The sequence below is a fragment of the Centroberyx gerrardi genome, chromosome 14 (assembly GCF_048128805.1).
Source record: "Centroberyx gerrardi isolate f3 chromosome 14, fCenGer3.hap1.cur.20231027, whole genome shotgun sequence".
Lineage (NCBI taxonomy): Eukaryota > Metazoa > Chordata > Actinopteri > Beryciformes > Berycidae > Centroberyx > Centroberyx gerrardi.
In genome coordinates this window covers 23,381,949-23,394,566 of record NC_136010.1, presented here as the reverse complement: position 1 = coordinate 23,394,566, position 12,618 = coordinate 23,381,949, and the positions used below count along the sequence as shown (strand labels likewise).

General features: G+C 42.5%; 1 protein-coding gene across 1 annotated transcript; it reads left to right on the top strand.

The window, feature by feature from the left end:
* Window positions 1–3,321: 3,321 nt before the first annotated feature.
* Window positions 3,322–11,577, top strand: nsfl1c (NSFL1 (p97) cofactor (p47)). Its single transcript, XM_071927576.2, has 9 exons — window positions 3,322–3,453; window positions 4,374–4,474; window positions 4,817–4,894; window positions 6,589–6,754; window positions 6,862–6,957; window positions 7,304–7,413; window positions 7,692–7,829; window positions 8,805–8,975; window positions 10,299–11,577. Exons 1-9 carry the CDS (start codon window positions 3,352–3,354, stop codon window positions 10,459–10,461), a joined length of 1,125 nt encoding a protein of 374 aa, XP_071783677.1. The 5' UTR covers window positions 3,322–3,351; the 3' UTR covers window positions 10,462–11,577.
* Window positions 11,578–12,618: the final 1,041 nt, after the last annotated feature.

The following is a 12,618-nucleotide window of genomic DNA, read 5'->3' as shown; positions in this document are numbered from 1 at the left end:
TGAAATAGCTGTGAAAAATAAGGATAGGGGAGACACTTGTACTGCAAAAAGTAGACTATTTCTTCACGCTAACAGCTGCAAAGATGAAAATGCATGCATAAGTGTAATAGTAAGTATGGCTGTACAATACATGCACACTTTGAACAATGCATTTCAAGTGGATACACTCTCCCTCGGGCAAGAATGGAAAAAACATCAATACGTGCCAGCGTATAGGGGAGGAGCAGAAACCCTGTCAGTTGCACATGACATGGGCAGATGTGACAATACACAACTATTAAATATGCACACACACATATGCCAAATATGGAAATCTCAAATATCACAATTGTATTTTTAGCCCCTTGGCAAGGGTGTTGCCTCCTATTGTTCAGCACATAACATATTAACTGTACCACAGCCTATGAAGACATTTTTTTGTGAAATGTGAATGAAAATCTTTGAGAAAAGTGGTTATGTTGTTGGTGCAGAAGACAGTTATTATATCAGTCAACACTCATAAACCTATTACACTGCAGATCAGAACAAAAAAACTCAGAATCAAGTATTCAATTTCAAAAGTGCAAAGACATTAGCATGTCTTGTTTAAATGAGGCTCCTTCATTCCCCTTTGCTTTCGATGAAATACTACCACAAAGTGCCCTTGGGTCAAAAGGTTAGGTACTTTCCTGAAACTGACAAGCTATGGTGTGTGTGTGTGTGTGTGTGTGTGTGTGTGTGTGTGTAGAGGGTATGCAGACAGGGTGGGGGAGGGATCCACCCCTCACAAACTGTCAGCAGTCATAAACGATGCTGCGGTTTCTCTTTACGACATGATGCTGTTGCCCGAGGAAGGACAGAAGAGCGAGATCATTTCGCAACTTCTGAGTATGAATGCGTGTGTGTGGCTGGGTGTGATTTACAGGCGTTGGGTGGGGTGGGGTGGGGCGTGGCGGGTTGTTGTCTACTTGCTATGGGCTTTATGGGTGCTTGTCCTAATCAACCTCCTGCAACAGCTTCACTTTTACAAGCTGTCATTTAAGCCGACTTTCACGATGCTCTGCAGGTTATTGACCTCCTGCATGCCTGCCCAAGGTTAAACTACTGGGCTTGTGAGCATAAAATGTCTTAGAGCAGGAGTGTGTTTTTCTTCTAACAGCAACATGCAACTGGTCAGGTAATCTGAATACTGGTGCGGCATGAGCTCTCTTGTTCTTACATTCGAAAACTAGTTGGTTCTTCAAATGATTTTTAACCATAATGATGGGGTAACTATGGTACAAAGGGAAAAAAAGTTCTGTATAGAGCTAAAACAAACCAGCAAACCAAACGCTCTATAACGCTCTATAACAAAAACAAAGACTCTGTTCATTCACATTCACACACTTTCACTTTCACTCAGCCAGGTTTACTGAGTCGGCTCCTAGCACCGTCTCTTCTCTCATCAGAATCTTCTGTGTGATGTGATTTGACGTTTCTTCTTGTTTCAGAAACCTCTCTCATCATCTTGACATTCAAATGAGCCTCGACTGACATGTCAGTGTCCATTGCCTGCTTCTAACCTTTTGTAAGAACAAAGTGGTGGCAACACTACACTACACCAACATCAACCTCAATTCTCGTAGGGAGACGCGCGCGTGCACACACACACACACACACACACACACACACATCCTCTGGGTTTCCTGAGGCAACATTCGCTGCTGTCAGTCCATCACCTGGATTATGGTTGACTCTTACTGCCACTGTTGTGTTTTGTCCTTTCTCCAAAGTGATGGGTGTTTGACACGCTCACGTCTCAAGGGGCCAGGAGGTTAGAGCAGGAGACGATGGGATTTAGAAAAAACGTCTTTTGATCTCTGGTTTGTCTCTGCTGTCTTTAGTTCTTTGTTTCTTCATTCGTCTCTTTCCCTCCCGCTATTTCCCCTCACATACACAGAGGCACACACTTTCTCTCTCTCTCTGTCTGCCAGTCTTTAGTTTGTAACTTATTTCCTTTCTTTCTCTCTTTGTTTGTTTCAATCCCACTATGCTTTCTTGTTTTCCTTCTTTGTCTCTCCCGCTGTCTTGCTCTGTATCTGGGTGCTGTTGCCTCATCACACAGACCCCGAAGCTGAAAACCACCAAAGGGGAAACAATATATGAATACCGCCGCTTAAACCTCCTCAGTGCATTGCCATGTATGTTTCTGTTTTTGTGCTTGTTCTTTGTGTGCATACACAGAGAGATGGGGGTTGTGCTTTACTTGGTGAGGTGACAACATGGTTTTCTCATTTTGCTACGGATTAATTAGCCTTGAAGATCAAACAGCCAACAGCTAGCGCATGAAAAAGCCATCAGCCCTTTTCCCCCCAGAAACAATTAAGATGCTCCCAATCTGTCTAGTACTCATGGCCTTGTACCATCTGACTGGCCCGCCATCAGACACCTTATCGAGGGTACAAAGGTATCTCTCATGGGAATATTCCCCATCTGCTTATCACACTGAAATCAGTGGCACATGTTTACTGGACCCATTGTGTCAGAGGTGAGGTGTTTCACACTCAACCCTGCAATGTGAATTCAACCAACATCTGTTTGATTTTGGATTTGGATAAGAGCCTCGACAAAAGATACGAGCGCAGAAGTGTGATAAGATGCTGATTAAGATCTGAGTGCCGTGTCAGAAGCTGTAGGTCTGATGCCCGGAGGTCTCAAATCCTGATGAGATTAGATGAATCAGATTAGATCAGATCAAATCAAATCAGATCAGATCAGATGAAACTTTAATGATCCTGTGTGGAAACTAGCCTACATAATTGCAGCAGCAGAATGAAAGTCAAATAATCAACAAATCAAGACTATATAGGTACAGTTAGCAAAAAGCAGAGTAAGATGTAGATAGCAATACAATAAATAAAGAGAATACCTGCAGTCTAGAGAGTAGGCTATGTACAGAATATAAAAAGTGTCCATAATATGTACAGATGGGCCGAGGCAATATTGGGCACATCTTCTAAAGGTCTCAGAGTCAGCACTTGTTAAGATCGTTTTACATTTGTCACAAACCGACAATTCACATATGAGATCCTAATGTAGTTTTGTGTAACCTGTGGATGCATTGCCATCTAATGGTGACAACAATGATAGCAGGGAAGCAAGATGTGATAAACCAAGTCAATAAACTGTTCATATTAAACACAGCCACATGCAATCTTTAAAATCCAATTGCACGGTTTTAACCACGAGTTAATTATTAATATTTCAATCTAGGATTTTTTTTTCCTTCGTCTCACTTGTTATGATCTTTTGTTTGGAGCTCGATAGGAACCATTAATCTGTTGCGTGTTTCCTCAGGTGGAGGCGGACCTACCATTGAAGGAGCAAATCAAAATGGCGAACCAAGAGGAGTCTGTGAGGGAGTTCGTTGCTGTTACTGATGTCGATGAGGAAAGGGCCCGGTTTTTCCTGGAGTCTGCTGGCTGGAATTTGCAGGTACGTGTTAACTTGATTTTCCCCTTGAGTTGTGCGGGATTGTATACTGAGAAATCAAAAGGAAACACCAGTGACAGGAGATGTCCGTGTCAGAAGCCTAGCATGCCGGCTAACTAGGCTGGCTAATGTTAGCCGCTGTTGCCGGCGATTTGTGCAAGTCACCCTTTCACAATGGCCTTAGTAAAAACCGCTGTTGTCACCCAAAGACATAGCTGTTGTGCAGATAGCTGTCACAGCTACGGATACAAGGCGGCCTGTTCACGTTACTTGGTACCCTTTAAAGCAGATTAAATTTCATCAACTTGTAGCTAGCTACATTACCTTGAGTCCATTGAGTCGTGCTAGATAAGTAACGTTAGCTTGTAACGTTCGTTAGCAAACAACGTTAGTTAGCTGCTGATGCGACATTGTCAATTGTTCGTTTGAAGCATTTACTAGGGGGTCCTTCTGGGGGTTTCTAGGCCCCCCCCCATCCAAATAATGTTAGTTCACATTCATTCTTATTTTATCCATTAGAAGCTAACGCTAGGATAGAATGTATGACTATTTTGATCAGAGGTTTCACATTTTACTGCTCTCTCTCCTCCTGCAGCAGAGTCAGGTGACATAGCCTAAATCTTGTTGTTTTGTCCAAGGAACAAAACCTTCATCAGCTGGGGTGCTGTGGTGTAAATAGTATCTTTTTTATTTTTATTATTTTTTTGGAGGGGAGTACTAACCTTTATTTAGATAAGAAGTTATTTAGCCATTCACTGAGCTATCCTTTATATGGTCATTAGTAACACTTATCAGCTTTAAAAACTATTGGTTGGTTAAATAGTCACTTGCTAGATACGTTAAGTTGCAGTTAAGAATTGATTAGCTCTCTTGTCAGGATTTTGGTATGACATGGTCTGACTGAATTCTGCCCCCCACCCCAGCTGGCACTTGCCAGTTTCTTTGAGGATGGAGCTGAAGATGACATAGTGACGCTTCCTCAGCCTGAGGGTGGTTCTTCAGTGTCCCGGTCTGCAGGTCCAAGGTAATGTTTACAACCTATCATCACTACTCATCATCTTCTCACACAAGGCACTACTAACATCACAGTTCCTTTCAAAGGTTGCTTGAATTTCAAGACTACCAATGCACTACTACCATTGAAATTTCCATAGTCTTTTGCTTGCTTATCCCCATTTGCCTGTACATCTTTATACTTCTAGGCAATGTCAATCTAAAGTCCAAGACAATAGCAAACAGTCCGAAAACATATCTTTCTATGCAGTGTTGACATACACGTTATCAGACTTACTGGTTGTGTAATATCAATATATTATTGTGACTTATAATTGACATCATCATCAATAAATGTTTGCTTTGTTTACAGTACTCAGCCCAGAGTAACCTCCTTCAGAGATCTGATGCATGAGGCGGAGGATGAGAGCGACGAGGAAGAAGGCCAAAGGTCCGTTCCATTCATGATGTTGGATATCTGTTGATCTGTCTAAGCTAATTTCTGGTTATCCTTAATACTGCCAGAGGGAGCACTAGTCAAGGTCAGCTACAAAACAGCTTCAGTAGGGTGGATTGGGGATTAAAACAGAATTTAAAGACAAGTTTACAAGTAATGTTCCAGAGAACTGCCCAGTTGCTTTCTGTGTGTCTCATCCTCCTAAATGGCTGTCACAGTTGTTCACATGATATCAAGGCTGTAGGCATGCCTGTCTATTTCTACTGTACATCCTCGTAGCGTTTGGATGGTATAACCTCACACGTAGCGAGTGTGATTCCAGAATGCACCAAACTATTTTTGGTCTCACCTCATTCACTGGGAGCTGGGCGTGCTTTCTGCAGCATCAACAAATTCTGCTGCTGGGCCGGTGTAGTGGACTGGTTGTTAAGAGATGGTGTTTGTTTTTGGGTGCTGCACTTCCCTACATACATTTATTTCTCATCCAGCGATCTAACATACATCTGCAATGTGTCTCAAAGGAAAATACCAGTGTCATTTAGAGTTATAGCCCGTTTACTACTGTCTACACCTGCTTTACATTTCCCCCAATCATTTTGGAATGCATGCCTATGTAATTAGATGTTTTAACATAACTTGTTCTTCTGCCTTTTTATAATACAAACGTTATGGTGTCAAACGTAGTTTGGAATTAACTGCTGTCCCGGCTAACAAAGACGCCCTAAATAAGAAGACATGGGTGTGACAAAGTTTGTAAAGCAAAAGGTTTTTTAGGGATTATTTCCTGGTGGAGACTTCCATTTCTTCCTGTGGGTGTCAGGTGATTGGCAGTAAGCAGAGTAGAATGTAATGCAGCACTGATATTTAAACACTCAACTCAGACACAATGAAATAAAACAGAAACTTTGACCAAACCAAATGAAGGCATCATGTTTACTGCGATGGATTATCTTGCTCTGTGGAAGCTGTTTCTCCTACTGTACAAGACAGCAGCAAATGGCTTCTTCTGAGGAAACAAGCCCTGATATCTCCAACTATGCTGACTGTGTTCACACTCCACCAGAAATAATAGAAAGCAGAGGGGCAACCTAGATGATTGGCACTCAATAAACACTGGTATTATCCTTTTAAAGTATGGTTCGGAACCCCAAATGTGTCACAGACCAGCTTCTGAGGGCCCTGTACAAGAATAACGCCACAATGTGTGAGTCTGTGATGTGTTGGTGTGATTGGCTTAATTACTCATTTCGGTCATTAGATAGAGTGTCAGAATCCCTGTCCTCGGACTACTAAACCTTACGAACACACTGCTTGTAATCCCTAGCACCACAGCCAAAAAGTCATCTCTCAGATAATTTTTTTTACTAGCTGATGCTCTTATCCAGAGTGATTTACAATAAGCGCAATGAGCTTCAATTTGTAGATCACCATCATTACAACCAACCAATAGTAAGGAGTGCAAGGGTCAGCCATAATGTCCTGTGTCCATTTGTATCAGAGAAGTCCTAAGAAAAAGAAACAGAAAAATAAGAGCGAAGGAGAACAAAGGAGATTACTGACTTGTCTGAGCGAGTTGTTTGATATCAGCCCAGCCAAGTGACTACTATCTTTTACATTGTGGAAGAATTGAATACCTTACCATCTTTCATCATACCCTAACCCGTCCTCTGCCCTTCGCTTCCTTACAGGTTTTTTGCTGGGGGATCAGAGCGCAGCGGGCAGCAGATCGTCGGGCCTCCCAAGAAGAAGAGCTCCAACGAAGTGGTGGAGGACCTGTTCAAGGGGGCCAAGGAACATGGGGCTGTGCCTCTGGACCGGACTGGGAGGGGGCCGGGGGAGCCCAGCAGAGCCAGGGTAAAGGGTTGCTCATGAAAACAATATGATCAGCAGCACCGTTGGAGCTAATCGGTCTTCTTTACCTTCCTCTTTGCTTTTTTCCCCCTCCCCCTCTCACCCCTCAGGCCTTTGTTGGTGGAGGCTACAGGCTAGGAGCAGCTCCTGAGGAGGAGTCGACCTATGTGGCTGGAGAGAGGCGATCCTCCGGCAACCAACAGGATGTGAGTAGTGGTTCGAATGGATCATCTTTCTAATTTTTAGACACATAACTCTTACTCATATTTAAGTCCCCCTCCCATTGTTTCTTGGTTTCATTGCACTCTGTTGATCACATCCCTGGTGCAGAAACGGTTTGATCTGCATTAACAGGCATCTCAGAGTAACAGATGGAGATGGATGAATCAGATTTTTAAGGAGGCCTGCTGATCAGTGACTAGCACTCCCATGAGCTTGAATATTGTGGAGTAAGGCTAAGAAAAACAAATTGTTGCTGCAGTGTGGAGGGGGAAGCAATAACCTCCATGTGCATGATTAATGTACGTGTGTGTGTGTGTGTGTGTGTGTTAGGTACACGTGGTGCTGAAGCTTTGGAAGACGGGTTTCAGTCTGGATGACGGTGAGCTCAGAAACTACACCGACCCTGGAAATGCCGTCTTCCTTGAGTCGATCCGCAGGGGGTGAGGATCGTCTGTCAACTCATTCACTAATTCCGTACAAGTCCATAGTCTCAATATAAGGATGTAGTAAGACTATTCCGGGGCCAAACTATATCCATGTATATTAATATTTAAGGATATATACTATGATTGAACCAATATCGGTGTTGTATCGTTTTTTTCTCTGCTTGACCACTAGTAAATGAACAATGCAGCCGTACCCCTATTTAAGGTCATTTTTTACACAGTATTGATAGTATGAGATTGTCTTCTTCTTCATTTTCATTTTACCCCTGCAGGGAGATTCCTCTGGAGCTGAGGCAGCGTTCTCGAGGGGGTCAGGTGAACCTGGACATGGAGGACCACAGGGACGAGGAGTTCAGCAAACCCAAGATGGCCTTCAGAGCCTTCGGAGGTGAAGGACAGAAGCTGGGAAGGTGAGATCAGTAAGCATGCAGCTTGTCCTTGATGGGCTTAGTTTCACACAAGTCTGGTCATAAGTTAGGATTATTTTTCACTGCCAACAACAACAGTTTGTCTATTGTCATCTATCATGTCTGTTAAACCAGTCTTACCTGTGCTTCATGGAAATGAACTAGTTTATTTTGGCTATTTACTTGCTGTGCAGGGTCATTCCAGAGAATTTAGTGGTTGGTTTCACTTTCACTTTTTTGCTTTAATCTGTGAAGTTATGAGGTGTAAATTTGAATCCTAAGAGACTAGGTTATACAGTAGGTTTGTCACAGTTTGTAGATGTTTGGATTTGTTTGACTCTTGAATAAAAACGAGGAGTTTTTCATGGCATTTAGAATAACCTATATTTCTACGAGGACTCAACGTATGTGGCAGATGTTGCTTTTTCTGTCCACAAGAGGGCAGAGCAGCCTGGGAAAACATTACTTCAAGCAATATATCATTCAGTCCATATAAAAGAACTAGTTTGTTGGACAGATGTATTTATATTCTAAACATCTCAGTTTTGCTTTTAAACTTTTTTTAAAGCTTTTTTAAACCTTAAATTTATCCAGCAATGCCCTGTTTTCACATTTAGTTGCCCACATTCACACCTGGAAGCTGCCCAGTATAGCCACAGACTTCTGCTATTGGTCACTGAGCAGCTCCACCTGGAGAATTTGGGGATAAGGGGTTTAGCACCTTGCTCACTGGCACTTCAGTGGCAGTTGTTGGAGTGGTAGTGGTACATATTCATTCATTTGATTTCCCCCCCCCCCCCCCAGCCAATCCACAGATTTTGTTTCAAACTTTATCAAGCAACTTAGATGCTTAGTAATGATTATTTTTAGGATTATTTATCTGATTATCACGTAACAGTTCAACAACGTCTTGAGTGGAAGAAAGTTCTCAGTCCTTTGATCTTTTTCCAACCCTCTTCTCTCCGCTCCCTCTTCCAGTGCCACCCCAGAGCTGGTTACGGCTCCAGCCGGCTCCCAGCAGGAGCAGGCTGCCAACGAGGCCCAAGCCAGTGCCTCCGTGACCCTCGACCCCTCCCAGCCCGTCACCAGCATTCAGATCCGATTGGCAGACGGCGGCAGGCTGGTCCAGAAGTTCAACCACACCCACAGGTGAGTGGCTGCGTGGGATGTACATAAAGCTAGATTGGACACTCTTTTGGCGTCCCTGCAGTTCTATGAGAACAGAACAGAAGTTCAGTGGCTTTTAGTCGGGACTGTAGACCTGCATATAATTTGGGGCTGGGTATCGTTAGGATTTTACCGATTCCGGTGCCATTTTCGATTCGTCCCATCGGTCTGATTCTTTATCGATTCCTACTGTATACATTTTCGGGGGTAAAAGACTACATACAGCTTTAGTGGAGATAACTTTCTTTTAGTACTCAAGACATACATTGCTGTTACTTCGGTCTCAGAATTACTTTTCAAAACAGCTAAGGCACATTTGGCATAATGCCTTACTTGAGAGAGCAAAATACCAGAACAAGCGGAAAAAAATAAAGTAATTGGAGGTCACCACAGAACAAAAAAAAAATTGCCACTTTATTAGGTTGTTCCAGTGCGCTCTCCCTATAATTACAATATCTCTGACAGGCAGCATCTGCCTTCAAGGCAGCATCTGCCTTGAAGTTCTTCAATCTAGGAGATAATGAGGTATATATTGGATTTTTGGACCCACAGTACAATCGTTTGGCTTCAGAACGATTGGATTTTGCTGCGTGAGCTGTATGGAGTAATTGTGTGGCCTTTTTATTTGCCGTTTTTGGAACTCTAAAGAAACTGTATCCAGCAACTTATGTTGTTTTGAACAAGGCTGCCACAGAGCTGGGCTAGCCAACTCGCTGTGTGTTAAATGGACTTAGAAACGTCATCGGTGTTTCAACCCTGGTTTTGACTGACATGAGAGCATCAAATTATGTCATTGTTTGTGATTGACAGCACACCGAAAGGGTCAAAACGGTTGTTGCGCAGCTCCTGGAGAAGCATCCAGCTGTTCAAAATGCTTAATGATTGATAAGAGGTATCGTTAGTGCGGTTGCTTATCGATTCTGGTGAATTAGGCAGTTTGTAGCCGTGATTAAATTGGAACCAGTTCTCAATACCCAGCCCTAGATAATACCCTCTAGTTTTCAAACATTTCCTAATTTCTTTCTGATCTCAATTTAAGAGAGATTTTAATTAGTATTTGCCTTTTATCCATAATTTAGACAATAGAATTGTGTATTATGATAACTTTATCATTATTTCATCATGATATGACTTTATTGAAAGATGATAATCAATAGTATTGAATTATTGTCCAGTCCTGCTTGTGAGAGTAAGTACCATTGCAGAATAATATAGCTAACAACCTTGTAGATCCTGTTGTTTTGCTCACACTGAAAGCCATGTCTCCTGTTCTGACTTGGTTGCTATCTCCCTCGGGTGCCTCAGGGTGTCTGACGTGCGCCAGTTTGTGGTTGGAGCCCGGCCCGCCATGGCTGCCAGAGAGTTCATTCTCATGACCACCTTCCCCAACAAGGAGCTGACGGATGAGAGCCAGACGCTGCGGGACGCCAACCTCCTCAACGCTGTCATCGTCCAGCGGCTACAGTGAGGGGAAAGTGAGAACACCCACCCCCACCCCCTGGTGGTGTGGCTGAGTAACTGCAGCCCTGTGAAATCCACCGCCCCTCCCGAGGGAGGAGAAACCATGGACTTATGTATGGACTTCTAATTTCTGATTTTGTTTTTCTAAAGTGAAACATTACATTCTACCCCCACAACCCCCACCCTCTCCCCCTCCTCTGCGGTCTGTGGCGGGCAGTAACAGGGAGGAAAATAAAAATCTTGAGGAAAGGAACAGAGTTTATGGAAGAAGTGTTGGAAAGGCTGCAGATGCTGTTAAATGGTGGTTTTGATGGGGATGTGTTAACCTGTAAAGTAGTTGGTTTAACCCAAAAACACAGCAACAGTCCAGATTTCTGAAGAGCAATCTGGTTACTAAGCTTTTCCAGAGATTTTCACTAAACCTGTTTTTATTTGCCTGCGACTTGCCTGCCGCCCACTCTTCCTCTTCTATTTGCCGTGTTGGCCCTTCAGCCGCTTTTTCCTTTCAGGTGCTGGGGTCCCAGCAGACCAGTTCAGTGGCAGATTTCTAGTGTGGCTCTGTCTCAACAGCACAAACCAGAGCCATGTGAGGAATAGAAGTCTTGTCATGCTATTAATGGTACATGGGGTTACCCTGGTTTTGTACTAGATCCCATCTCTCTCCACCCCCATCTTCCTGGGGAGAGAAGTGTAATGAGTTAACAAAACATATTGAAATCAAACTGCTGCGTTATTTTTATTTTTTTCCCCCAACCTATACCGGTAGCCTTACGCTCCTTTATTCACCTCCAGAATCACATCAGTCCCTTTGTCCAAATGGAGATTGAATTATTTTTTTAAAGTGACTTTTTTTTTTCCCTTTTCTCTTTCTTTTACAGATGGTAGGATTGTTCCATTAAGACAGTGGGGTTTTGATATTGTGTAACATTAACAATAGTTAGAAATGGCTTTATTATCAAACCAATGGTTGAACAAAAGAACACTTGGATTGTAAACAATGGGTTGTAGTAGTGGCAGTTAAATTCCTATGACACACTGACATCTTCTATGCATCCTGGGGCAAGACAGAAATATGTTGGACCTCTGGAAAAATAAATCCATTTTATGTTTGGTGTATAAAGAATTATCGTCTTGTGTGTTTCTCATAGGTAGGAAATGGATATATAGTAGTTGCCTATGGTGAAATACAGGAATCCTAGTCATGATCTCAACAAGTCAAGTGAAACTGTCCCTGTCCATTTTACTGTAGGTAGGGAGTGTGTGATAGGATGTACCCCTGTATCACGGAGACACATGCTCCTCACCCGCTTCTTTTCATGTTTCACAATTGCACAGTGGGTGGAACACTGCTCGCACCTGGAGGTAACATTATCGAAAAGTTGGATTCTCTCCCTGCCTCGCTGCCAATCTCTCTGACACAGACACACACACACACACACACGCTCTCTCACACACACACAAGCTCTGATCCCATACCTTAAAATCTGTGGTGTGTTTTGTTTCTGTTTTCATCATTATCTATATCCATTGTTCTCCATAAAGCACGGTGTGGTAAACCGGTTTGTTAAAACGTTCTCAGTAAATATGATGTGACTAACACATGCACATAGGTATCTGAGGTTTTTTTTAACATCAGGGATGCAAAATTGGCACCTTTATCCCAAAATGGGTCACTAACATGAATTGTGCAGATTCAATGAGAAAATTTGAAGGGGGGGATAAACATGAATTTTATTAAACGCATCTTAATTTTTAAACTGTTCATCCTTTGAACCAAAGTAACTCTTAAAATAATTTTGTAATGACATTAAAGGCCCAGTCACAATTAGAGGGTCCCACCAACAGAAGCCAAAAACACATTTGAAATAGTTTTTACATTCTCAAATTGGCCAGCACCAGCGGTATGCAACAGTTGCAGGAGTTTTTATATATTTTCTTAAAAGTAAAAGGTTTGTTTACATTTGCAGTGTTTGTAGACATTGATGTAAAATTTGCTTGTATTTTGAGGTTTAAATATTTTGAGAAAAGATAATTTTACATCTACAAGTCTCCTCTTGACACGTTTACAGTATACCCAACAATAAAATGGTTAAAAAAAATCGCAGATTGGGTATTTCACTTGACCTAAAAAGTTATTATATTTTTCCTTTCAAAATGACCAGAC